This window comes from Cutaneotrichosporon oleaginosum, assembly GCF_008065305.1.
Source record: "Cutaneotrichosporon oleaginosum strain ATCC 20508 chromosome Unknown ATCC20508_contig02, whole genome shotgun sequence".
Classification (NCBI taxonomy): Eukaryota; Fungi; Basidiomycota; class Tremellomycetes; order Trichosporonales; family Trichosporonaceae; genus Cutaneotrichosporon; species Cutaneotrichosporon oleaginosum.
In genome coordinates, this window is record NW_027072171.1 from 3,443,237 (window position 1) to 3,467,728 (window position 24,492).

At 58.7% G+C, this 24,492-nt stretch overlaps 6 protein-coding genes across 6 annotated transcripts; 3 read left to right on the plus strand and 3 right to left on the minus strand.

Annotated features, from left to right (window-relative positions):
- Window positions 1-672: 672 nt before the first annotated feature.
- COLE_03052 (uncharacterized protein) lies at window positions 673-2,096 on the plus strand (the record flags this gene model as incomplete). The annotated part of the gene is made up of 2 exons (XM_018422970.2): window positions 673-951; window positions 1,011-2,096. 2 exons carry the CDS (start codon window positions 673-675, stop codon window positions 2,094-2,096), a joined length of 1,365 nt encoding a protein of 454 aa, XP_018279431.1.
- A 2,404-nt stretch (window positions 2,097-4,500) lies between these two features.
- Window positions 4,501-8,111, plus strand: COLE_03053 (uncharacterized protein; the record flags this gene model as incomplete). Its single annotated transcript, XM_018422971.2, has 13 exons — window positions 4,501-4,543; window positions 4,578-4,711; window positions 4,746-4,948; window positions 5,010-5,092; window positions 5,135-5,469; window positions 5,504-5,736; window positions 5,769-5,872; window positions 5,906-6,204; window positions 6,242-6,445; window positions 6,484-7,269; window positions 7,302-7,377; window positions 7,414-8,036; window positions 8,073-8,111. The coding sequence occupies 13 exons, from the start codon at window positions 4,501-4,503 to the stop codon at window positions 8,109-8,111; spliced, it is 3,162 nt and encodes a 1,053-aa protein (XP_018279432.1).
- Window positions 8,112-8,575: 464 nt separating this feature from the next.
- On the plus strand, window positions 8,576-10,243 carry COLE_03054 (uncharacterized protein; the record flags this gene model as incomplete). The annotated part of the gene is made up of 2 exons (XM_018422972.2): window positions 8,576-8,807; window positions 9,192-10,243. 2 exons carry the CDS (start codon window positions 8,576-8,578, stop codon window positions 10,241-10,243), a joined length of 1,284 nt encoding a protein of 427 aa, XP_018279433.1.
- Window positions 10,244-11,061: 818 nt separating this feature from the next.
- COLE_03055 (uncharacterized protein) lies at window positions 11,062-12,725 on the minus strand (the record flags this gene model as incomplete). Its single annotated transcript, XM_018422973.2, has 3 exons — window positions 11,062-11,082; window positions 11,117-12,550; window positions 12,582-12,725. The coding sequence occupies 3 exons, from the start codon at window positions 12,723-12,725 to the stop codon at window positions 11,062-11,064; spliced, it is 1,599 nt and encodes a 532-aa protein (XP_018279434.1).
- Window positions 12,726-15,966: 3,241 nt separating this feature from the next.
- Window positions 15,967-17,272, minus strand: COLE_03056 (uncharacterized protein; the record flags this gene model as incomplete). The annotated part of the gene is made up of 4 exons (XM_018427375.2): window positions 15,967-16,645; window positions 16,733-16,810; window positions 16,970-17,039; window positions 17,140-17,272. 4 exons carry the CDS (start codon window positions 17,270-17,272, stop codon window positions 15,967-15,969), a joined length of 960 nt encoding a protein of 319 aa, XP_018279435.1.
- Window positions 17,273-21,443: 4,171 nt separating this feature from the next.
- COLE_03057 (uncharacterized protein) lies at window positions 21,444-22,517 on the minus strand (the record flags this gene model as incomplete). The annotated part of the gene is made up of 5 exons (XM_018427376.2): window positions 21,444-21,744; window positions 21,786-21,976; window positions 22,012-22,299; window positions 22,347-22,455; window positions 22,495-22,517. 5 exons carry the CDS (start codon window positions 22,515-22,517, stop codon window positions 21,444-21,446), a joined length of 912 nt encoding a protein of 303 aa, XP_018279436.1.
- Window positions 22,518-24,492: the final 1,975 nt, after the last annotated feature.

Consider the following 24,492-nt stretch of genomic DNA (forward strand, 5'->3'; position numbering starts at 1 on the left):
TCTGCCCAAGAGCACCTTCAACAATTTCAATTGAGGCTTGAAATGGTGAATGTGGCGATTGGCAGACCCAGGCAGACCAGTCTTTTCAAAACGGCCATAGCACCAAGCAAAGTGGCTCCAAAAGGCAGGATAGCGATGGCAGCGAGAGTGAGCAAAACGGCGACAGCAAGCATGGTGGTCACAGCACGCAAGCCCGCGGCAACCGCAAGGCGGTAAAACGCAAGTTGGCGGTCTAAAATCTCAGACGTCAGAAAACAGATAGCGGAGATGGCATGATTCTCCGCCATTCCGCCGCACGGAACGCGAATGACTTTTGTTGTTGGCATCCGCCGACTTTGCTTCCGTCGCGTCACTGTGTGGTCATCTCTCCTTTGAGTTCGAGTGATCTTCTCGTTCTTTATTAACTAGAACAAGGCCGTTACGCCCGAACAAGAAGCAGACAGCAGCCAGATATATGCACACAGCATGACACAAAATGCATTGTTTGCAGGCGCCCCACCATGCCCACCACGTCCAGAGGGCAGTCACGTGCACGGGCCTTCACGCTCTGGCCCCCGGTCCTGGTTGACCGTGGTTGACTCAACCGATGCATGGTGACTGGCATGCAAACAGCCAAACGTTCATCAATAGTCTTGATCCTTCCTTCACATCATCTCCACTTTCCGCGGATCTATGTCATCGTCAACAACCGTCCTCAAGGACGGGTGCGTTACCCGCGACGGCTTCAAGAGCGCCCACGGCCGCTTCACCACCCTCAAAACGGAACGCGTTGATGGATCGCGCTTACGGGAACTCTTTCTCCCTACGCTCACGCCCGAGGCAAATAAACTTCTCTATGAGAACAGCTATTTCGTGCAAGCCCAGCTTCAGCACTATGGTGTCACGTATGCGCCGAGTGAGTTCAAGGGCCGCGGAACGAATGTCCTCAAGAAGGCTCTTCAAGCAGGCAAGGCAAGTACTTTGGCCGGTGTCGAGCCAGCAGACAATCATATTGAGTCGCTAACGCCCAGTGCGACGAGGTTCCCGCCCACATCGTCAAACTTCAGGCGGAGATGCACACCGAATGGCTTGCTACTTGTTCTCCTGAAGACCTGGCCAGGCAACCCACATGGGCGATGGAGCGGTACTTCACCGACCTCGACGGTAAACCCGACAGAGAGAGGACGACCTACGTGGTGGGGTTTCCGCTTCCGGGGAATAGCGCGTACCGTGTCAGCCAGCTATGTGACGCTGCTTCTGCCGTCTCTGGCCTTTACCAGGCCAAAGCGCAAGGCGAGTTGACACGGACTGTCTACCTCGGCTGGGATAAAGACGAGGTCCAGCAGGCGGCGGACGGACACGCGGCCGGAGAGAAGGCCAAACAGCAGGCTGCGGCCATTGCCCGTGAGAAGCGCATTGCCGAGCAAGCGGCGCATGCTGCAAAGGCCAGTGGACCCCCAACATTGGTTGGACAGTACGTGTTGGACTGCCCACAAATCACGGAGAGGTGGAACACTCGTGGCGAATTGACCATGTCGATCAACGCCACCAAATCACGCGGACTTTACCAGGCCGACTTTGATTTTGGCGTGATGAAGGGCATCATGATGCTCAGTGCCGAGGAGGACAAACTCGCATGGCTTCTAGACGAGCCATTCCACAGTGACAGTGATGGCGGCGGCAGGTCTGCGCTGTTTCACGAGGACGGCGAAGATGAAAGCGATCAGCCCGATGCCGACCATGGCGATGACCAAAACCGCACCAGTGCCGCAGCGGGGACCAAACGCAAGGCCAAAGGGGGTCGAGGCTCCAAGACCAAGGTCGCGAAGCGGGGAAAGACAACCAAGGTTAAGAAGACTGACCAGACCAAGTACTATCTGGTCATGCGCTCGGAGGACACGGGCACAGGCCAGGTTTATCCCGAACCAACCAAGGGCTGGATGTCGTTCCCGGCCAACCATGCCACTTTCACCGCCGTGGTTGACATCCCCTGCCTCGGCCATGGTTTCAAGATCACTGCGCGCAAGGTGGGAACGGTCCCGAACAAGCCGACATGCCGCTGGGAGGACTTTTGCCGGGCTGTGTATGAGGCGAGGTCGAGATCTCGTTGGCGCTAGACTCGGGGTCCTGAGCTTATGCCCTGGCGATCCCCCACAGGCTCGCCAAGAACGGCGACGTGATCAAGTTTCCGTCTTCGTTGGACTCGGCAGAGGTGAAAGGTTTGGAACGGTCATATACAACTTGGAATGTGTATGTATGGTCAGAAGCTACCAATTTGTGCGGACAGCGAGCACGCCGATAGACCGCCGCCGTGCAAAAAAAATAGTGGGATAATGAGGCCAGTTGTTAGGCAACCTCATCCGGCCCACGGCCCTCTCATAATGTTTCCGAACGAGTGATACGCGCACCAGCACCAGCCTCATTCATGTCACAGAGCCCCTTGAGCGAAACGACCCTCACCGGCGTTCATCGCCTTGCATGACAAGCCGGGTGAAATGTGTGGACACCGAAACCTGCGCCTGTTTGCCCAGGAGTATCCGATGGCCGCTTTGGATGGCTCTGCGCCCTCACCCCGGCTCACTCGCACAGGGGAGGTAGGAATGGAGGTAGGCTTTGTTGTATTGGGGGTCGATGGGCGGCGGCATGTCTCCTCCTGAGGGGAACAGCGACCAAGCGATATTGAATTCCTGGCGGAGCCTCCAGTAAATGTCCTTCTAGTAATGAGAGCTGGATGTGCCAGTGGACGGATGAAGGATGGGGAATAAATGATGAAGAAAGTGTGTTGGAGATGGGGAATGGAGAACGAGCAATGTCTACCTCGGATGATGGTGAGGAACCCATCATTTGGTCAGGCCGAGTAGTTCAAAGCGGAGATATCACCGTGTTGCAAGTAGTAGCACGCACTGCGCAATATATTGATTCAAGACATTGCCCCCTGTATGTTGCCAGCCGTCCTCTCATAGTCGAGTACACTGTTCACTACTCTTCAACCTCCCCGCGGCCCGCGGCAGAACTGCAAGCTGGATCGACGTCTCAGACCAACTCCATCCTCCCATCGCCCTCACCGGTGTTGTCGCCGCACGCGCTGTGTTGACTAGTGGGGTGGTGCAGGCCATGCCGGAGAGTGGCAGAAGGGCTTGTGAAGCCCGGAGTGACGATGCATCCAGCAACACGAGCGTAAGCCAACGCCGATGCTGCCACGGCCAGCACCCAATGCCGCATCATTCAAGCTGCTGGCGGCCTCGCCTCATGTCAATCACCTCGTACGAGCCCGTGCACTCAGGCTGGCCATGAGTGACCCACATTGTTCCAAATAAGACTAACTGCAAGAGAACAGAGGATCCACCACGCCGCAATTCTGATCTGCGCATTATGCTGCTACCTCATTGCACTGCTACATAAGAGGGGATACCCAAAACTCAGTAGGGATTTCTGTATCTGCATTGGCATGAATGCATGCATGTTGATGCAGAGTGTGCGTAAAGATTTGATGTTGGTGGTCGGAACGGCGAGCAGCGCAAAGGCGCTGCCAAGATACAATGTACGGTGACATAGAGTAGGTGAAGGGGCCAGTTGCACTACGTCTGGAGGAGTTCTTCCGGTCGGACAAGTAATATTCCTTGTTCGTCGGCACCGCAACCGGAACAAGCTGCTCGGTGAAGGCCAGGACGAAGTTGTTGCGGGGTGGGAGGACGGCACATCCGTCCCTAACAGGGCACGGCGAGCAAGCCTTTCGCGGGGTGGTGCGTATGGCTGGGCAACTGGCCTCCAGAACAGTCAAACCACGGATGACGTGCGGGCAGGCTACCTGCGCCAACGTAGAGCGCTCCCCACCAGAGTCCGACTTTGGCATCGCTATCTGCTGTGCATGTTAAAGAACCTCAAGCTGAATCAGCCTTCTCCGCGGCCGTCTGTCCTTGAGCGTGTGCATCCTACGTTGCAGAAGCAACGCAACGACTAACTTCACCTGCGCCGGCGGCCGACGAGCGGACTGTTACATCCCTGAACTCCCGGTGTTAGTTGCGCTCCTCAATCCGGCCCTCACTTCCACCAGTGGCCGCCGACAGCAGCTTGGTTCCACGCCCAGCGGCCTGCCCGCTAGGTGTTTCAGGGTATTTAGTACGCAAGTGCAGTGCGCGGTGGCAGGCAGTGTGGTCATCGATTGTGAGTCGCGAGTGAGCGAGATGGGTGAGCGTATGAGGCATGGAAGGGTGCACAAGTGTCAGATGCGAGAGTGTTCATGAGTGAAGAGTAGGAGGTAAAGTGTGAGATCGTGCGAGGCCGTCAGGAGCAGCTTTATGCGGCTGTCGTCGATGCATGCATCGCTCTGATGCGCAGCTTATGATCGATTGAAGCAGTTGAGGTTAAGGTGACGGACACTCTGTGACCTCCGTGTGGTGCCGAGCGGACATACGGTAGTGTCCGTGGACGGTGGCGGTTGAATCATGCGCTCGTTCCTGATGTTGTTGACGCGTGAGCAATGCCTCATCCACTCGCCCGATCGCCCATCACACCTTAAGCATGTGGCTCGTTGTCGCCCGCGGCTCTGTCAACGGGCAATCTGGTGCGTCTTTGTGATTCGCGTAAGCTAACCGCAGAGTTTACATTCGTGCTTGAGCAGTGCCGGAGCTACCTCGTCGGACGAGACAAGGCCGCCGACATCCGCTTCGGCGACCGGGCGGTCCGGCCAAGGGAAGGTGTTCTCGAAGTTGGCAATTGGAATCCCGCGGACGTAAGCTGAGCGGAGAACATAAGGCTAACCGTAGTTCAAAACACCGCCGACGCTTAGCTGGCGCTCAGAGCCTAAGAAGAATGGCACCTTTCCCCCAATCAAGGCGCTCAGCCAACGCCTGCCTTCCGCAACGTACCAGCGAGACGACTATGATATGGAAGAAGTTGACGGGGGAGCCAATTACGACTTTGCCCCCATCGGGAACGGGATCAGCATCGGTCCCGGGGTCGACTTCTAGTAAGCTCGCCGCCTTATTCGTGCCGTTGACCGGCCAAATAAGCCTCATGGCTGATCCTAGTGTACAATGGCAGGATCTGCATATCGCGTACGACGGATTCAAAAATGAGTCAGAGGAGTTCAAGGATGGTCTTCGGAAGCACTGTGAGCTGCGACGTTCGTGGGCTGTGAGATGGCTGACAGCAGGCGTATCGTGGACGATAAAGACGGATGCCGACACTGACATCGTAGTGGCCGAGGAATACAGTATTGCCTCTAATCCCTCTCTTGCGGTGTGCTATGGCGTGCCAGTCGTTACCCCCCCATGGCTTCAAATCCTCCACCATCGTCTCAAGGTCTGCTGGAAGAAAAACGCCGACTACGAGGACTCGTTCAGCTTGCCCGAAGTTGACGAGTACCTGCCCAAGATCAAGGAGGGACTTCCAACGCATCGTGCCGACCCGGGCTCATGGCGTATTGACCCCATGAACCGCACGCTGTTTGAGAAATACTGGGTGATCGGGCTCATGGGGCCGAGGAAGGTGAGCATTCGTCGGCGCCGACAATTAACCGCAGCAACTCAAGGACAGTGTCTACCTCACCACTATGGGCGCCACTTACAAGGAGTTGGACGTGCTTACTCGCCCTCCCGCATCGGCGCAGGACTTTTTGGACCGCATCGCGCCGATTCGTGCAGAGGCAGAGGCGGAAGGTTGCGAGATTATCATCGCTTACCTCCCCTCGCTGAAGAAGGATTTGGAGGCTAAGAATGCCATCTTTGACGACATCGTCTCCACGCCTTGCCACAGGTGCGTGGACATTCGATTCCTACTAACACCAGAGCCGGCATCTACCTTGCTGGAGTGGGACCAATGGTGTGGGGTGCTGTGAGAGATGGCAGCGTACACGAGTACTTCGAGGAAAGGACAGGTCGTCGGCCAGGACGTGAGTGGCTGACAAGGCGGAACTGATGGCCAGCAACCGCAGCCGGGGAAACGGCGACTGTACTCACCACGAGTTCAAGTTCGAAGCCTGCCTCCGTGAACCGTGTTCCGGCAGAACCCGCGCCGGAACCAGCACTGAACCAGCCCGGACCGACGACGCGGAGATTAACTCGCCGCGCTGGCACGGCTTCGCGTTCAGCCTCTCGTGCCCCCTCCGTGCAGCCCGATGTCGTTCCCTCAACTTATCCCGACCCAGAGTCTGGAATCCCCGAGAAGGGACCACACCCATCAGTGCACGAGACTGCCCCTCCTCCGAAGTCCGTGGTCAAAAGGGTATGCTCCTTATCATGCCTTGCAGCTAACGTCCAAGCCTCTCCGTCGTCGCGCAGGCCGTCCAAGGCTTGACGTCGATGACGACATGGACATGGATGAGGGGTCGCAGGCAGGGCCATCACAATCCTCGCAATCCTTCGCCGCGGAGACGCAGTTCTCGTCCGGTGATGCTGGCACTCAGTTGTTCCCGGAGATGAACCAGACGCAGCGGATCCCAGACTCTATGGCTCTCGACACTCAGGTCAGCCCCTAACCATCCCGACTAGCTGACACCCGTAGGCCGGCTCTATGGCACCGCCGACGACGAGTCGTTCGGGAGTCCGCAAGCTCAAGCGCCGTGCGGGCACTGCACAGCAGTCCTCCGTCTTAGATGACTTTGATACGACAGTCCACTATGAGGAGGAGGTCAAGAAACAAGAAACTGCCCGAGAGATTCGTGATCTCTATGAGGAGACGAAGCGCGAGACGGAGACCCTTAACACGCAGCCTGCAAAGCGTCAGCGGACACGAGGACCTCCCCAAGAATCAGCTGAAGAAATCATGGAAGTCGACGAGGAGGACTTTGTTACTAAAGCGATCCGCACTCGTCCCAAGCGCGGCGCTGCCGCCAAACCTGCTCCACGGCCTCCACGCGCACCCGAGACCATCCGAGAGGAGACGCCTGAAGAAATTGAGGCCCCGCCAATACCAGATCCAAGCTCAGTGAATAATGTAACCAAGAGCCAGGGCAAATCCACCAGTCAGGCCGCATCCAAGAGCAGCAGCGCAGACGCCGTGCTCGAGGAGGGTCGCCGGGTCGACAAAGATGAAGCCTTCCTGCAGGCGATCAAGAAGTCGAAGAAGGCGGCTCTGGATGAGATGGACCGCGAGTTCAATGCCATGCACATCCGCAAAGCGGCGCAGCAGAAGAAGGACGTGGACTACGCAATTGTGCGCGATTTCACAGATGATATGCGTGGCAACTTCATCGAGATTGTCCGCAAGGATCTCTTCCGCACGGACCCGCCTCGTGTTCTGCCGCCACTGACTAACGACGGTCGCCCAAACTTTAAGAAGTTTAAGAAGGTGAGGCCCGTCGACGATGCTTCTGACGACAGAAAAGTGTTACGCGCCGAGAGCCCATGAAGGTGATGTTGGCGGTATCGATGGAAACGGCCGAGATGGGAGAACAACGTGAGTCCTAGACCCGGCTTGAAAGACTTACACCAGCATATTGGGAGACAGAGGCAGCGGAAACCCAGCGCGCTACGCAGCGCGGAACCCAAAAGCCGTCACAAGGCTCGCAGTCGAAGTCGCAGTCGCGGGTGGCGATGCTTGAAGATGAAGACGAAGCACCGCTCCTCCCGCGGTCTAGGCGCCGTCCTCTCACTCAAGTCCCAGAAGAGGAGGACGCCGAGGAAGATTTCACACCGGTGGTCAATACACGGCGTCGTGGCGTGACGCCACTTAGCCAGTCGCAGGCAGAACCTGCGCCACGCCGTCGCGGCACCCGTGCTGGGAGCGCCGCGACATCTGCACGTTCGAACTCGAGCACTCCTGCTCCCCCTCCGGCACAGCCCCGTTCACGTCGTGTAACTCAGGCCGCGCGCTCCCAGACATCACGTGTTGTAATGGACAGTGACTCCGACGATGAGCCCGTGTTCGCAACCGCTCGATCATCCACTCGCACCCGGGGCGCCCGCAGCGGTGCTATGCCGAGCACTGCCCAAGCAAGCGGGCTCTCCACGATTGACTTTGACGACGACGTTCCAAGTAGCACGCGGGCGACTGCAGGCTCAACCCGGGCGTCTGCGCGCCGCAAGCTGCTGGTGGAGGACGACGGTGAAGACGTTGTGAGCAGTGCTGATGGATAGAGCTGACCAAAACAGGTCTTCAAGGGCGTAATGAAGAAGCGCCGACTTGGTTGAGATGTTTACAGAACTCGCAGTTGAGGTGTATCAAGAAATCAAGACTTGTGTCCTGATAATAGAAGCTAGGATTCGCGATGTTTGAGGAACAGAAGAGCTAGCAGTGGCGAAGTGTTGGTTGGGGTGACGTCAAAGTGCAAAGTGGACGACCTCCACCCCAGCAAGAACGGAAGCAGAGGAGAGGTGCCACCGCAGGCGGAGATATAGGTTGCCGGTGCCTGGATGGAGGAGTCTGACTGGCTGATGCCCGCGTGGCAGTTGCCTCAGAGTAGGGCTTGACTGAGCCTGGCTAGCCTGTCAAGGACACATCCTGGGCTCATGGGCGGAGGGCGCGGAGGGGTGAGGAAAATTGTTGGAGGCTTGGAAGACACCAGCATTCACTTTCTCTTTCATCAAAACCTCAAAAGTGAGTCTCATGCAACATCGTTGCTGCAGCTTCTCCTTCTGCGACGCTGACCACCAAGATGGCTCCCATCGGCAAGCTCCACGGCTTCTCTGGAAACTCGCGTTTCCGCCGCGCCCTCGCGGTCGCCACCTACGCCGGCCTCGAGGTCGAGACCGACCCCAACTTCACCATGAAGGACGGCGCCTGGAAGACCAAGGAGTTCCTCAAGAAGTTCCCCCTTGGTTACCTCCCCGCCTTTGAGGGTGCCGACGGCCTCAACCTCCAGGAGTCGGGTGCCATTGCGGACTACTGTGAGTCTTGCGTCTGTGGTCCCGGGGTTTGGAAAGGAAGGCGAGAGAACATGCAGTAGGTTGCAGAGAGGTGGCTGAGGTCATGGGTGCTCGTGCACTCTTCGTCCCGGATCCTCTGCTCTGCACCACTTTCTCGCGTCTTTTCTCTTCCCGTTTTCCATTTCGTCTTCCCACTCTTCCTCCCCCAATCTGCCTTCGAGGCGCGACGGCGTGCACCGTGCTCCGGCCGGCTTTCATGACGAGACTTTTTATTCAGTTATCCCTGTCTCAATGACACTGTGTCGATAATTTCCGCGGGTGGTACCGCATTATCTGATCCGCACGCCGTCGCGCTACACTCCTCCTCTCGTTTGATTCGCGAGGACGCGCCCCGCTAACATGCAGTCGCCTCGCTCGCCCCCAACTCGGACCTCGTCCCCGCCGACAAGGAGGTTGCCGCTGAGGTTCGCGAGTGGCAGTACTTTGCCGACCAGGAGATCTTCATCAAGACTGGTGTCGCCATGCGCATGCTGAACAACCGTCTCCCCTACAACAAGCCCGTCTTCGAGGGTGTTCTTGGCGAGGTCATGGGCCGCCTCGAGACTCTTGACAAGATCCTCCTGAAGAAGACCTTCATTGTTGGCGAGCGCCTCACCATTGCCGACATCTTCCTCGCCACCGCCCTGACCAACGCCTTCACCTCTCTCATCGACGCTTCGCTCCGCGCCAAGGTCCCCAACACCGTGCGCTACGCCAACACCGTCGTCCGCCACCCCAAGATCGCCAAGGTCTTCGGCAAGGTCGAGTACATTGAGAAGATGCCCGCCTTCCAGGCCCCCACCAAGGCCAAGAAGGAGAAGGCTCCCAAGGAGGAGAAGCCTAAGGCTGACAAGCCCAAGGCTGAGAAGAAGCCCAAGGCCAAGGAGGAGGAGGACGCCGACATTGACCTTGCGCCCCCCGAGCCCAAGAAGGAGCGCAACCCTCTCGATGACCTCCCGAAGTCGTCGTTCAACCTTGAGGACTGGAAGCGCCAGTACTCGAACCTCGACACGCGCGGTGCCGGCGGCTCGCTCGAGTGGTTCTACAAGAACTTCGACTGGGAGGGCTTCTCGATCTGGCGCATGGACTTCAAGTACAACGACGAGCTCACCATGACCTTCATGTCGAACAACCAGATCGGCGGCTTCTTCACCCGTCTCGAGGCTACCCGCAAGTACGTCTTTGGCTCGGCCGGTGTTCTCGGCGAGAACAACAACTCGATCATCACCGGTGCCCTCGTGTGCCGTGGCCAGGACGCCATGCCCATTGTCGAGGCCGCCCCTGACTACGAGTCGTACTCGTTCACCAAGCTCGACGTCCGCGGCAAGCCTGAGGACAAGGAGTTCTTCGAGGGTGCCCTCGCCTGGGACCTCAAGATCGACGGCAAGGAGTTCGTCGACGGCAAGCTCCTCAAGTAAGCGTTGTTTGCCGCATGTTAGTAAATGGGAAGCGATGGCCGCGCGGGTGGTGTGGACAGCATAGAGCGCCACGCGCCGGCAAGGCCTGGTAGTAGTTGGCCTGTAGTAGCAGTCGCGCATGTTGTGTCCATAATGCCACTGCGACTGATTTGTACTGTCACTGGAGCAGCGTATTATTTCAACACACTGATTGGACATAACTGAGGATGTTAATGGGCGTAGCTAGCCATGCCGATGTCCATGCCTGCTCACCGACAGCCATCATCTGAGACAGGCCCGCTGTTTGCCTGACTCCTTCTCTACCAGAGGCCCCGGTTTGATGCCATGCCACAAGGCATTGTCGTCTTGAATCACGCAACGCCCGAATAACATATGCTTATCATACTAAGTCTAGGCGCAATCACAAGATTCTCACAAGATTCCAAGGCGATCCGTTACACAAGTCATGTGACCTCCATTCTGCAATCCAATTATCCCATATCGTCGCTTCCCAGACCTCCAATGTCGCTGACCATCCTCAAGAGAAAGCAGCAACAACCTGGAATGCAAAACGTATGACCTCTGGCGGGATCGAACCGCCGACCTCATGCGTAACTCGATTGTATCCCCTTGTAGACCTCGAGGACCGGTTGCTCGTGTTAAGCATGCGCTCTAACCAGCTGAGCTAAGTGGCCAGCTTATGCTATGCTTGATGCGCCCTGGACGCGCGGTTGGGTATCAAGGATCTTCAGATGGCGACGAAGAGTCACAGAGGCTCGTGAGCGGACAACACTGCATAACCACGAACTTCTCCGCAGCCCATAACACTGCCACATTCATCACTGCATCTCGAGAACGTTCTGCCGTAAGTCTTTGGCCAGTAGGTCAGCTCACCCTGCCAGCCTTGATCTCGTCTAGCGATGGCATCCGGCCGGTGCGGAGAAGCTCGTTGGTCTTGGCGACGATGGGATCGCGCCCCATCGACGTAACCGTCACAATCTCGCCATTCTTGTTAGCCTGGTACAGGACAAACTTGAGCTCATCCACAGATCCATCGAGCCAGCTCCGCGCCACCTCCTCCCCCGAGCCGATGTACCGCAGGCCCTTGCCGACACTAGACCAGAACACGGGCACCTGCGCGTACGCCGTGGGCTTGCCGGCGATTGTGGCGGCCACGCTCCGCCCATGGTTGCCCGCGACGTTCCAGTGCTCCACGCGGCGGACGTTGCCCCGCGGGAACTGCGGGTAGTGCGCAATGTCGCCGATCGCGTACACGTTCTCCTGCCCCTTGACGCGGAGATAGGTATCGACAGCGACGCCGCCATCCTTCTCGAGCTCGAACGTGTCCTTGAGGAACGATGTGGCCGGCGCAACACCCGTGCCCATGATCACTAGCGAGGCCGGAATCGGCGGCATGCCTTTGACGTGCAGTGCCGAGACTTTGCCGTTCTCGCCGGCAATCTTCTCCACCGTCGCCCCGCGGTGGAACGTCACACCCTGTCCCTCAAAGTGCCGCACAAGCGCAAGACCCAGGTCCCGCCCCAGCATGGCCTCGAAGGGCACCTCGTCCACACCTACGACCGTCAGGCTGCGGTGTGGCTTTTTCGCAATGGCGCCCGCTGCCTCAAGTCCGATAAACGACGTGCCGATAATCACAATGTCGGCGTCGGGCCCGAGCGCAGACGTGATAGCCTGGACGTCCTGCACGTGACGCAAGGTCACTACGCCGTCAAGGTCCTTGCCTTCAATTGGGATCTTGCGGGGCACTGCGCCTGGTGACAGAACGAGGCTGTCGTACTTGACCTCACCGTTCTCCGTAATCACGGTCCGCTTGGCCGTGTCCACACCCGTGACCGTGGTGCCGAGACGGACGTCGACGCCGAAGTCGTCCCGCAGCTCTTCGGGTGTGCGCCACTGAACTTTGGTCGCATCATCCACGAGCCCCTTGGAAAGCTTGGTGCGGTCGATGGGCGCGTACGTCTCCCGACTCAACAGCACTATGTCACCGGCATAGTCGTTGGCGCGGAGCCCCTCGATCGTGTGAATCCCGCCCGAACCCCCGCCAACAATCACGACTGTGTGCCCCTTGCTGTGCGCAAGCGGGTTGCGCGCCCGCGCAATCTTACGGCCCACCTTGGCCTGCAGCTCCTTCTCGGGCGCCGAGACGTAGATCTTGCCGTCCCGCTCTTCGGCGACGTACTTGAACAGCGAGTCGAGGCCGGGCGCGTCCTCAATGTCGCCCGTGCAGACGTTGAAGCACGCTCCGTGCCACGGGCATGTAACGCGCCCGCCGATGCCGAGGTTGCCTTTGGCTAGGGGAGCGCCGTACTGCGGTTAGAAGAGAAGGAGGGGAGCTCACGTGTGTGCAGTGCGCACTGGTGGCATGGACTTTGCCGTTGACGCGGGAGAGGAGAACTTCGCCGCCCTCGAAGGGGACGGCCTTCATCGCGCCGTCGGGGAGCTCAGAGGTGTCTAGCACCGGCCCAGTTTTCATCTCGGACATGGCGCGTGTAGGAAAACGGAGAGAGAGGAGTGGGAGGGGAAGGACGGGTCGAGCAGAAAAGACACTGAATCTATACACTGGGAGTGAGCGTGTAACAAGCTGGCTGCGCATGAGTGAATGGGAGACTGAGATGGAGATGTGATGACGTATCAGTAGCCAATTACAGGTGGGCGGTATGTCCGCCGACGAGCGCTGAAGTGCCCGCGTAGAGTGTTCAGCCGACGTTCTGGCGCTGGCGGCGTCATGAAGCTGGCATTCACCGCCATGCTCGACGTCAGTGCCGTCTGTACACGGCACAGACTCGAGGTGAGTATTGGGAGAGAATTCGCCCAGGGTAGATGTGGCTATCTACACCCAATGGTGGGTGTTGGGTTTGGCAGCGGAATGTGGTCGCATATATACGTGACGACTCCTACCATGATTCCCGCCACAAAGTGCCGATCTCGTCAATCTTGGAACGTCAGCATGCGCTGAGAGTGGAACCGCATTAATGAAACCCGCTACGTTTCCACGTCTTGCTGGGTCAAGGGCCGTGCGCGGGAGGCTGCCACCACTCAATAGCCAAGAGCTCGGCATTCGCGATGTCATTTAAAATATTCAAGCCTTATGAAGATACCGTCTCGGAAGCTGTAGCGCTGATCATGGCAAGGGGCAAGTCTCTGCTGGCCAGAGCTAACTGAATGCACCAGCCAATACCGCTACAGCTAGATGCGGCGCACGTCTGACTATATGGCGGCCTCAGACATTATCCAAGGCCACTTAGCTCAGCTGGTTAGAGCGCATGCTTAACACGGAGTTATCCGATTACGCATGAGGTCGGCGGTTCGATCCCGCCAGAGGTCATAGTTTTTGATACTATAGCCTTTTGCCACGAACAGTTGCAATGGACAACGCCAGGTGCCCGCGTAGGCGAAATACGTCTTCATTTGCATGCCAAAAGCGGACTGCGAGATAGTTGCTGAGAGCGCTACGCTCCGGTCGCGACCAGTCTGTTACCAGACTCATTCCTCACGCTAATCACTCGCCCACGTCGTCAAGGATTTTGGTCAGGGCACTGTGCCGTACTCATGAGATGCAGCGCTGCCTAGAATACACACCGTCGCAGTCAACGATGCCGTGTGCGACAAGGCAGACAATCATCTCCCTGGACACACTTGGTACCATCATTCAGACTGCCCCTTATCCTGCGGCCCTGGGGAGATTCGTAATTGAGTCGATTTTGTCACATAAATACTGGAAAGTAACCTCAGTGCAAAATGTGGCGTTCAGGCGTTTCACACGTGTGGGATCGTTGTGCCACATCATGGGTGCCACACTCACCAGACCACCCGCATTCCTACTTGTGCTCAGCGGGTTGTCTGGCGATCAGTGAGTCGCCAACGCAAGGGTTGCGATCAAGAATAATTTTGCCTCGATCGCTTCACGACGGACACATGGAATGATCTGGTCTGCACATGCCTTGCGCGCCTGCGCCAAATCGAACCCAGAATTTCGTCGACGTTTACGGCATCACGATTCGGTGACATTTACCACTGCCCTCCCGCGCGGACCCGGTCTAGCTCCACTGCCAAGCGGTTGCAGACGGCAAAGCTGCACACGACCTCCGGCCAATGGATCACCGTCGATCTCGAAGATGACGAGTGTTCTTCTGGGCCGACCACGGCAGCTGCGGCATGGACGTCGTACCTTGCCCCATAATGGAGCGGGTTTTGCGGAACAAGGCCGAGGGGGACGGGGCCGGAGTCGGAGTGGAGCTCTCCACCCGTCGCCAGGACACATCCGCAGACCCGCGTCACGATCGCATACTTGCCCGCGCGCCGGAATCGCTTTGCGCCAGTATGCATGAGCGATTGGGGCCAAGCGATGACGCAGCGTTTTGCGAGCTCGCGACGCAGCGCGCCATCCAGCTCGCCGTTCTAGCTCTGGCTCGGCCCGCCCAGCCCGTCCATCCAAAGCAGCTCGAGCGGAGGCCAACCTTGTTGTGAGAATCTTGGGCGGGCTCGTGGCGCACACGTTTTGGCGTGGGAATCAACCTTGTCGCAAAGCATGAGCAAGCGACCAAGCGAGCTCACATGTGCCTCGTACAGATGTGAGTCATCGTTTCGAAGCACTCCCACACTCTCCTTTGTGCGCACCCGCACCGCCACACTCTATTCTGCTCTACATCCGCAGGAGCAAGTGAATGTTTGGTGTCGCAGATCTTCCCGTGGCATGCCACAGACCCAAAGCCAGCAAAAGCCAGGTTACAGGCGCGCTTCATCAGTGCCTGGGATGTTCGGCACACGGTCCACCGGGTTCCGGGACGATGTAATCGCAGCGGGGCTGCCGTCAACGCAATAATTTTTTGGCATCGAGGAGGTCGGTAACTCGGCAGCTCGCACGATCGTGCAGTCCTCGGCGGCAAAGTGACACGGTGTGACCGACACGGTGTGACGTGTGTGTGTGTGATTCCAGTGGTGCCTCGGTTTCGGCTCGCACTTGGCATTCACACCGCGGCACATCGGGAGGCGGCAGCTTGCCCGTCCTCGATCCTCCCAAGCTCGAGTTGCATGCCGCGCTGTGCTCGTACGCAGAACATGCAGGGAGGCGATGGAAGGCTCCACTGCCCGAAAGCTGCGCAGGCCTGGGCCGAGATCTGAGGAATTCGATCTGCGAGGCTGACGCAGCTTCTGTACAACTGGCAGAGCTTGATCGCCATGGCCAAGAGGGCGGCGCAGGCGAAGGCAGACCTGGTGCAGAAGGGTAGAGTTTACGCTGGTCCTGGTTGAGTCGTAGCTCGCCAGACAAGCTCGCCCTCCGTAATGGTCAGGGCGCTATTCGCGCCCAACAGTGCCACAATCCGCAGCGCCTAGTCTCGGGTGTGATCACACCACTCACGTGCCAGGCATGCCCGCTGACGTGGAGAGCCCGGGGGCGTCACGTAACGGAGAGAGGACGCGCGAACAACGATGCGAGTGCAGAGGCTTTGCGACGTCGCCAATGAGGTGAGTGGCAACAGCGAGCACTGCTGCCTGCCCACATAGGCCTACAGATGCGTACTGGATTAGATCCGATGCATATTGTATGTGGATACGTAGCGCTACGTTTATAATGCGCAGAGAGTCGTCGAGAATGTCCGTGGGCCTGTGTTTGACGGACACAAGAAACCACAATGATGATGATGTGTGCAGATAGAGTCGTGTGATGTGTTGAGCTTGGTCGGACCGGCCGCGCAAGCGAATGCGTAGCGGGTGTGGAGTGTTTAGACGACGGTGCGGTGCTCGGCGGTGCGGGCAAGGAGGCCCTCGATGCGGTCGAGACGGCCGCGGACGTCGTTGGTGTAGTGCCAGGTGTGGCCGTCGTCGTCGCAGTCGGGGCCGAGGTTGGTCTGGTAGTTGAGGAACTTGAGGAGCTTGTAGAAGGCAACGGCGAGGAGCGAGCCGAGGATGGGGCCGACAAAGTAGATCCAGAAGTAGCCAGGGAACGACTTGTTGACGGTGGCGGGGCCGAGGGAGCGGGCGGGGTTGAGGGAGCCGCCGGTGTAGTAGACGGAGAAGGCCTCGCAGATGAAGAAGGACATGCCGATGGCGATGGGCGCAACAAAGGTGGCGCGGTTCTTCTCAACGGCAGTCATGAGAATGGTGAAGACGAGCATCGACGTCATGAAGACCTCGATGAAGAGGCCCTGGACAATCGAGGCGCCGCCACCGAGAGTGGTCGCGGCGAAGAGGGGGCCCGGGGTGAGGCCGTCAGCGAGACCAGCTCCCGCGAGACCACCGGCAAACTGGGCGATGATGAGAAGAACACCGCGGACGGGGGTGATGCCCTGGATGGCCATGAAGGCAAGGGTCACGGCGGGGTTGAAGAGACCGCCCGAGACACGGAAGAAGCACCAGACGCAGGCGCCGAGCGAAACACCGAAGACGAGGGCAATGTAGAGACTGGGAGACGTCAGCATGGGCCGCGCAGGCGGGGGAGTCGTCGCCCGTGGCGCCCAGTAGGGCTGGCTTGCGGGGCGGGAAACTCACAGGTTGTCAGAGTTGGCTTGCGAGGCGCCAGCGTCGTTGAATTTGCCAGTCACCGAGTTGGCGGCCTGGAGGGCGACGCTGATGGGGTCAGTCGACGATTCAAATAGCGGGGGTTGCCATGGAGTGTGTGCTACGTGCGACACTGAGCGGAATCAGGGGCCTTCTTGGAGGGCAAACATGCCACTCAAGCCAGTTCCAGACTTATGGGTAGAAAGATTGGAGAGTGGAGCTACGTACCTAGTGCCGCCGAGGGAGAACAGGAGGAACATGGTGGTGCCGACAAACTCGCCGAGCATGGCGATGAGGTCTGGAAGAGTCAGAGTTGTGTTCCCGACACACCGCACGGACGCCACTCCTAGAACAGTGGCGCCGACACTGGTTCTAGAAGGCGTGACGTGACCACTCACGGTTGCGGCTGGCGAGGTTGCCTGGGGCGATGACGGAGGGCTGCTCACGGCGAGCCTTCTCATCGTCGTGCGGCGAGGCAGTAGAGGCCGACGAGTGAAGCTCGTTGTGGTGGGAGGGGAGGATGGGCGACATGGTGAGGGAGCTAGTCGCTGGTTGGGAAAACAAGATCTAACAAGGAAAACTACAGTAGCTGGCTGGCGAGAATGAAGAAGAGGAGGAAGAGTCGTACGCAAGTTGGGTCTTTATACCGAGACGCGTCGGGGCTCGGCTTGCAGGAGAGAGCGATACTCGAGCGCTAATCGAGCCATGAGGGGGACGGGGGCATGGCGGGGGTGAGTTGTGAGTGGTGGCGCCGGGCTTGTGGAGTGGAGGTCGCCGTCGAGGCCCAGAGGGATTGGGTTCATTCCGCCCCTGGCGCAGGCGTGTGTCTCCGAGTGAATTTTCATTCTCGAGACGAGGGGATGGGAGAGTGGGACGGCCGAGGAGAAGCAAGCGAGGCGAGCAGCTGCAGCTCAACGAGAGAACAACAAGGACGGGGCGGGGCAGGCCGAGGGGGCCGGAGTAGGAAGGGGGGCGGGGAGGCACGTTCCGTGTTCTCACAGTGCCCGCGCCCTCTTTCAAACTCTACCCGGACAACGAGTAGTCAAAGGATCAGCTGGATGACGCCCCGTCTGCTGCGAGAGCTGAAGAGAGAGCGAGAGAGCGAGAGAGAGAGAGTGCGCGCGCGCAAGCTTGCAGGGCCTGTCGAGGTGGATGCCGGAATCTGTGGTTAGTACACCAAACAACTCTTTCCCCCTTGCGCCCCTCCCCCCTTCACAACCCTGAAACTCAGGAACGGTCGGGGCATGATCACCACGTCAATGGATTTTGATTAACCCTGAGGCGGCAATCAGGGAAGGAAAGGACCATGCACGGCTCAAGCTCTGGCCCAAGCCGATGACGCATTTTCTTTTGCCTCTCGTACTTGCTCTCGTCTCCTCTCGCTGTCTCAGCTCTCTGCATCTCTCCGCGCTCGCGCTTCGTTGATCTCAATTCGGGCCCCAATGTGCATCAATATCCCTGTTCCCTCTCAATGTGACTGCAAGCCCGCCGGAACCGGCTCCAATCAAGCTCCGGCAATGACACAGGTTCATTTAGCTAGCTAGGGTGCGGGGTGCGCCGTCTTTGGCATGTCTGTGCGAGCGTTGTAAAAGCAGAAGCATTTGCAGATGGCTTGGGGGCGGAGGCGCGGCGTGGATCCGAGGGAGGCGTCTCCTCTCGCCGCATCTGCGCCGCCCAGCGCCGCCCACGAGGTGCACGGGTAAAGACGCGGGCTTCTCTCATGTAGCGATCTATTAATGATCTACTGCGTACTGCGAGATTGCGCGCGGGAGATGGCTCGACGACGATGGGCGCTGGGCCGCTGGCCGCTGGCCGCTGGGCCGCGGGGGGGGCTGAAAGACAAGAGGACGTGATGACCGGGGATTATCGCAGATTAAAGGGTGAAAGGGCGTTCGGGATGTGCACGCCAGGGGGAACTTGCTAGTCATGGCTAATGCCCACAGACAATTCTGAACCCTGCGCGCTCATCTTGCACATGCTGGAAATTATCTCGATCACTCTTCTGCGGCCCCTCATCTCCGTCCTCCTCGGGCTCGTCATGCTGTTCTGCTGTTCTGCTCCTCGATCTGCTCATCGACGCACATGATGCTTGTGCATGACATGTGCTTCGTCGTGCAGCCTGACGTCTTGGAGGCACACTGAATAGCCCTAACCCCACATCCAGCTCAGTCACCTGGCGGTATGTGTGCGGCTGTGGCGTCGCCGAACTATGCCATCGTCTCCCGACGCGAGTGCCGTCGCGAGATCGCAAGTGTCGCGACGGCACTCGCACATGTCCGGTTCACAAAAGCCACACGAATATGCTGGCATGCAGGCCTGACAGAGTGCAGGACTAGTTGGCATGACAGCGGGCCGCAGTACCAGCGCCAGAGGGCCGGCTGGCGCCCGAAGGGTCGGCCTGAGAAATTGGGCGGCGCCGCCGCAAGCCGCCGCTGCCACGCCGCCCCATACCTCGGCGCCCTACCGCTCTTGTCTGCATGCCGTTGGACTGCGGACGCGCCGAGCGTCCGAGTCTCCCCAGAAAATGTTGCGTGGTGAAATCTTAAGCGAGACGCGCAGTTTCGCACGCGCCAGCTAGACGCGTCCTGCACTGCACGTCGACAAGTGGCATGATGGCAGCGAGTACCTGGCGATGTACGACTTTTTGCACCCGGCCACCCGGAATTCCCCTGTCCAGCAACCAGGGTTTTGCAACATCTGCGACCTGCCCTGCCCTCTGCGGCCACCCTGAAAACAGTGTTGTTTTTTTCATACGCGCTCGCCACCTGTACTCCATACGATCACAGGATCACAGGAAACTAGTGTGTCACCCAAGTTGCTGGATGATTTGATTGCTTGGTTGCCCGGCGCATCGGCGGCTCCAGCCACTCCGGGTACGGACCAACGTGGGAATCGTGGCACTGCCTCTGCCGATCCCCTGTCTTCGCTGATCCCTCACAGATCGTGCTGATCATGCCACTGTGGCATCGAGGCAGCCCGCACGGTCGTTGATCAGTTTTCCCGCCTCCGTCGATCCCGCGTCGATCTTGCCGACACCATCATGACACGCCCTCTGTCAGCCTCCTCTGCCGCCTCAGATCTTCCGCTCCATGGTTCCATGGATCCATGGAGGGGCGTGTCGCGCTCCACTTCATCTGTGTGCCCGCGCAGCACTCCCGCATGGCAATATTCGCCAAGCAGGCCTTTATTTGCATCTCGTCCGCCGGAAGACGGAAGTTGGTGCATGATAGAAGTATGCGGGACGCAGTCCTCCCAGCTTGCTTCGGCGTTACATACTCCCATCCCTTTCGGGAGTCCGTGGGTTTCGGGTGCACAACCAGGCAACTGGCTTCTGGCGCCCAAACGCTGTGCACAAATCTGTCGTTCGATCACACTTGCTCGCTGCAGAATGCCGAGATCGCGAGATCAGCGCGAAGAGCCTGAATCGCAGTGAAAACTTCAGACGCCGCGGGAGCACCGCGTTTCGACGCCCCGCTGTCGTCCCACCAGACCAGCCGTGCTGCGAATTCAATATGCGAAACGGCGTGATGAAACGCTTGTGCCTCACAATCGTGTCTTGGTGGTGCCACATCCATGTGACGAGGTGGGTGGGGGAGATAAGATTGCACTGCGCCTGCGCCACCCCGGATCGCCGATTGGGGTCCCACCGCAAACTACCTTCATTGATCCCCTCCTCATCATTGCTGCCGCCGTCATTTGACCTCTTTACTCATCAGATGCACAATACCCAGTCCCATGTCCTATGCATTCCCCCGCAGCAGCGAGTAGCACGGTCACATGCCAGGAATCATGCACCCCCCGCTCTCGACCACCTGACTCATGAACCGCTTATAGTCCCATCCCTCGCCGTCCCCCTCTCGACTTCCCACACCTTGCCACTTGTCACTGTCACTGTCACACCTCTAACAGTATGGACTGCAACTCGAACCTCCACGGCTTCGACACGCCCGACGCGCTCCCAATGCACCGGGATCGCAACCAGGACACGATGCGCACAGAGTCTCTGCTCCGTGAGCCTCCTCCGTCTCCGCTGCCGGTACTCACCTCCGCTCTGACTATTCACACCCTACCTGACACGTGCGTTACATTCCACACCTCAACATCTGTACCTGCTGTACGCCTCCAGGCGAGTCTATGACACGTGTCGAGGACATGGCGCAGAACCGCGACGTGGACAAGGACGGCGACGACCGCCGCCGCTCGTTCCAGGGTGGCGTCGAGGAGGTGCGTCAAGTCGCCGTCGATCACTGACATCCAGATGCTTAATGTGCTGTAGGTGGGCCATGCACTCACCCGAGGCCACGCCAACCCAAGCGCCGATTGTATCGCGCACGAATAATGGAGGCAAATAGGACGACAACCAAAGGTTTCAGCCGAGCGAGGCGAAGCAAAGCCAGTGTGAATCAAATCCTGATGTCCGAAATATCATTCATCTAGTCCGAGCGTAGCGAGTGGCGTCGCCGACCAGCATGTCTCACATGTCTTGTCATGGCCGCCTGACACCTCCCCGAGTATGCCGAGATGCCGAGCAGTCGTTCCTCTACTTATGCAATGAATGCATCGTATCAGAAGTGTACGATCACCACAGTCACGCGCACATTACGCCACACGTGCAGCCCCGATTACACTGATCACCGTGATCGACGCTACACATTGTCGCCTTCAGTACAACGCTATCACCATCACATGTCGCGGCCCCGTGTCAGCGCCGAGCATTCCGCTCCCACGCGCTCGGATTATAGCGGTGCCCTGCCCGATCCTTCTCCCGCTCGAATTCCTCGGCCCACGACCCATGTGTCGACTCGGGCGTCTCCCACCCCGCCCTGCCCGAGCTGCCCTTGCGCTTCGCAAGCATCGCGAGCGCCCTCTCCCGCTCACTTTGCGCTTTTGGTGGCCCACGAGCCGGGGCACGTGTCGATGTGGGAGTCGGTCGTGGCTGCGAACTCAACTTCCTGTTGATGGCTGTGAGCGGGTCCTGGCTGACCTTGGATTTGGCGTCTATCCTCCTGCTCGTTAGAGATCATTCCACGTGCTTTGCGCTCACTTGTCACGCGCACGCCGCCGCTCCGCCTCCTCGTCCGTCTCCTCGACGTGCCGCAGCTCCTTGTCCGCGTACCATGGACGTGTCTCTCTGTCCGGCCGCTCGAGATACATTGTCAGCTTGTCGGCGTCTTGAGCCGCCTTGCGAGACGCCGCATCACGAATCGTCGGCTGCACCAGCGCGCTCTCTTTCCCCTGCAAACGTCAGCCCTGCCGCGCTATAAACTTACGCTCTCGAGGTCGGCCCAGAAATTCACATGCCCTTCGGTCACGAAGCGGTCGTCGTCCAACTGCCCGCCAGACACGAAGCGGTCGTCCTCCCGTGCGCGCTTGCGCGCCTCTTTCTGTGGCCAGTCAAAGTCAAGGCGTGCCCTTTCCTTGTCCTTCCTTTCGCGCCGCTTCAGCTGCTCCTTCTCCCGGCGGTGCCGTTCCAGCAGCGAGCTCTCCCCGGAGATAGTCAAATGCTCCTCGGGTGTACCAGCGCGTCTACGCAGCGCACTCAAACGCGCTTCAGATTCCTGCAATGTTAGCTAATCAAGTTTCGGCAAGGTATGGTGACACTCACTGCTTCGATCGTCTCCTGCTGGCGCAGCTCCTCCTCGGCTCGAGCCTTGGCCTCATCCTCTCTGACACGTTGCTTGTTCTTCTCCGAGTACGGGTGGTAGGACTTGTGGCTGCATAGTCAGCGCGCACAAGGCAGTCAGTAGTCGTACTGTAGAATCTGTAGCCGGGGCATGATATCTGCCTCTCGAGCACGTCAAGATAGGCCGCTTGAAGTTGAGAGGTGTCAACTCGGTGTGTGTGGGATCTTGACATGGATGGGTGGCAAAGCACGTGAGTGGAGATGGGGAGATGTCCGCTGAAAGGCTCCGCTGACGTCTGTGCAACGCTTGCTTGTCGACCTCCACCTCGGACACCATCCACAGCGTCCACCATCTTCATCACTCGCTCTTCCATCCTCACTCTTCATCTCAACCTCATCGACGTCACGTACATCTGGAAGACTGCCACTGCGGCGCCATCCTCTTTACTTTCTAGTTCCCAACAGCACACTCGCGCCATGGTGAGCTCCTTTCACGTCCACTGAAGCTGACTCCAGCTTCTCCGCGTCCGCTCCCCCGTGGGCACGGCGCGCATCACTGTCGACGCCTCGACACCAGGCGAAGAGCTTGCGAGGCTAATCCTCGACACAGTGCCCAATAACGAGGCACAGCCCGATCCCAGCTCCGTGACGCTTAGCAACCAGCCCGGTGCCGCTGGGGAGAAGGTTACCCTCGCAGCGCTGCAGGGGAGGAAAGTCGGCGACATGGGCTTCAGGTGGGAGCAGTCTTTGGGCATTGCTGACAAAAGCCACGGCGATCTCCTTTTCCTGGCTTACAAAACGCTTTCGTCGTCGCCCCCTCCCTCTGCCCCGCCACCTCCTGCTACTTCTACCAGCGGGCGGAAGACCGAGGAGCCTACGGCACGCCCGCCGACGACTGCGGGCACTGCTCCCTCTGTTGATCTGAATCGTGTTGTTGAGCAGGGCGTCGACGTCTACTGGTCGCAACAGGACGGCAAGATTGAGCGCAAGCGTGACGCCGCGTTTTGCCGCCATGGTGCCAAGGGCATGTGCGACTATTGCATGCCACTCGAGGTGATGATCGCGCTTTGTCAGCCACTAACATCAGCCCTACGATGCGAAGTATCAGGCAGAGAATCAGATCAAGCATCTCTCGTTCAATGCGTACCTACGCAAGCTGCTGGCCGGCCGCCCCCCATCTTCCACGAACCAGTATCCTCCTCTCACGCCGCTCGACCTCTCCGTCATTACACCGTGTCCGTCTGGGACACACCCACCCTTCCCTGAGGGCATCTGCTCCAAATGCCAACCCTCCGCTCTCACACTGAACTCCCAGACGTACCGCATGGTTGACCATGTTGAGTTTGCCACCCCATCGCTCATCGAATCGCTACTCACTGGATGGCGCCGGACCGGCACGCAGCGCATTGGCTTCCTCATTGGTCACTACGAGACGTACGAGAAGGTTCCTATGGGCGTCAAGGCGGTCGTTGAGGCGGTGTGGGAGCCAAGGCAGGAGGGCGAAGTCGATGGCCTCACTGTTGAGGTTCCATGGGAGGACGAGAAGACCGTGGCCAAAATCGCAGCGCTTTGCGATAAGGGCATGGTGGTGGTCGGCATGATCTACACGGACTTGACAGCGTGAGCCTTCCCCCGCCATGACATGAGCTCACAACAGCGACCCAGATGACATCACGAAGACACTCTACAAGCGCCATGCGCATAGCTTCACCGCCTCGGGGTTGGAGATGATCACGAGCGCGCAGTACCAGATTGCCCACCCCTTGCCAACCAAGGCGTCGTCTGCTGGGTATTTCTCGTCTCGATGGGTAACCTGCTGCCTCACTGGCACTGAGGACGGACAAGTCGATGTGATCGCCTGGCAGGCCAGCGAACAGTGCGAGGCTCTTGTCAAGGCCAACATGATTGAGGCGTCGGTCGACCCAGGCACTGTCCGCGTCCGGACTCCCGGGCAGGGCGAGTACATTCCTGAGGTGTTTTACAGGTGAGCTTGCTTTGGCGGGGGCAGAACTGACCCTAGCTTCAAGAACGAGTACGGAGCACAAGTGAAGAAGCCAGCCAAGCCCACGTTCCCCGTCGAGTACCTCTTCGTCAATGTAAGCGTCTAAACCCCAACACACTGCTGACA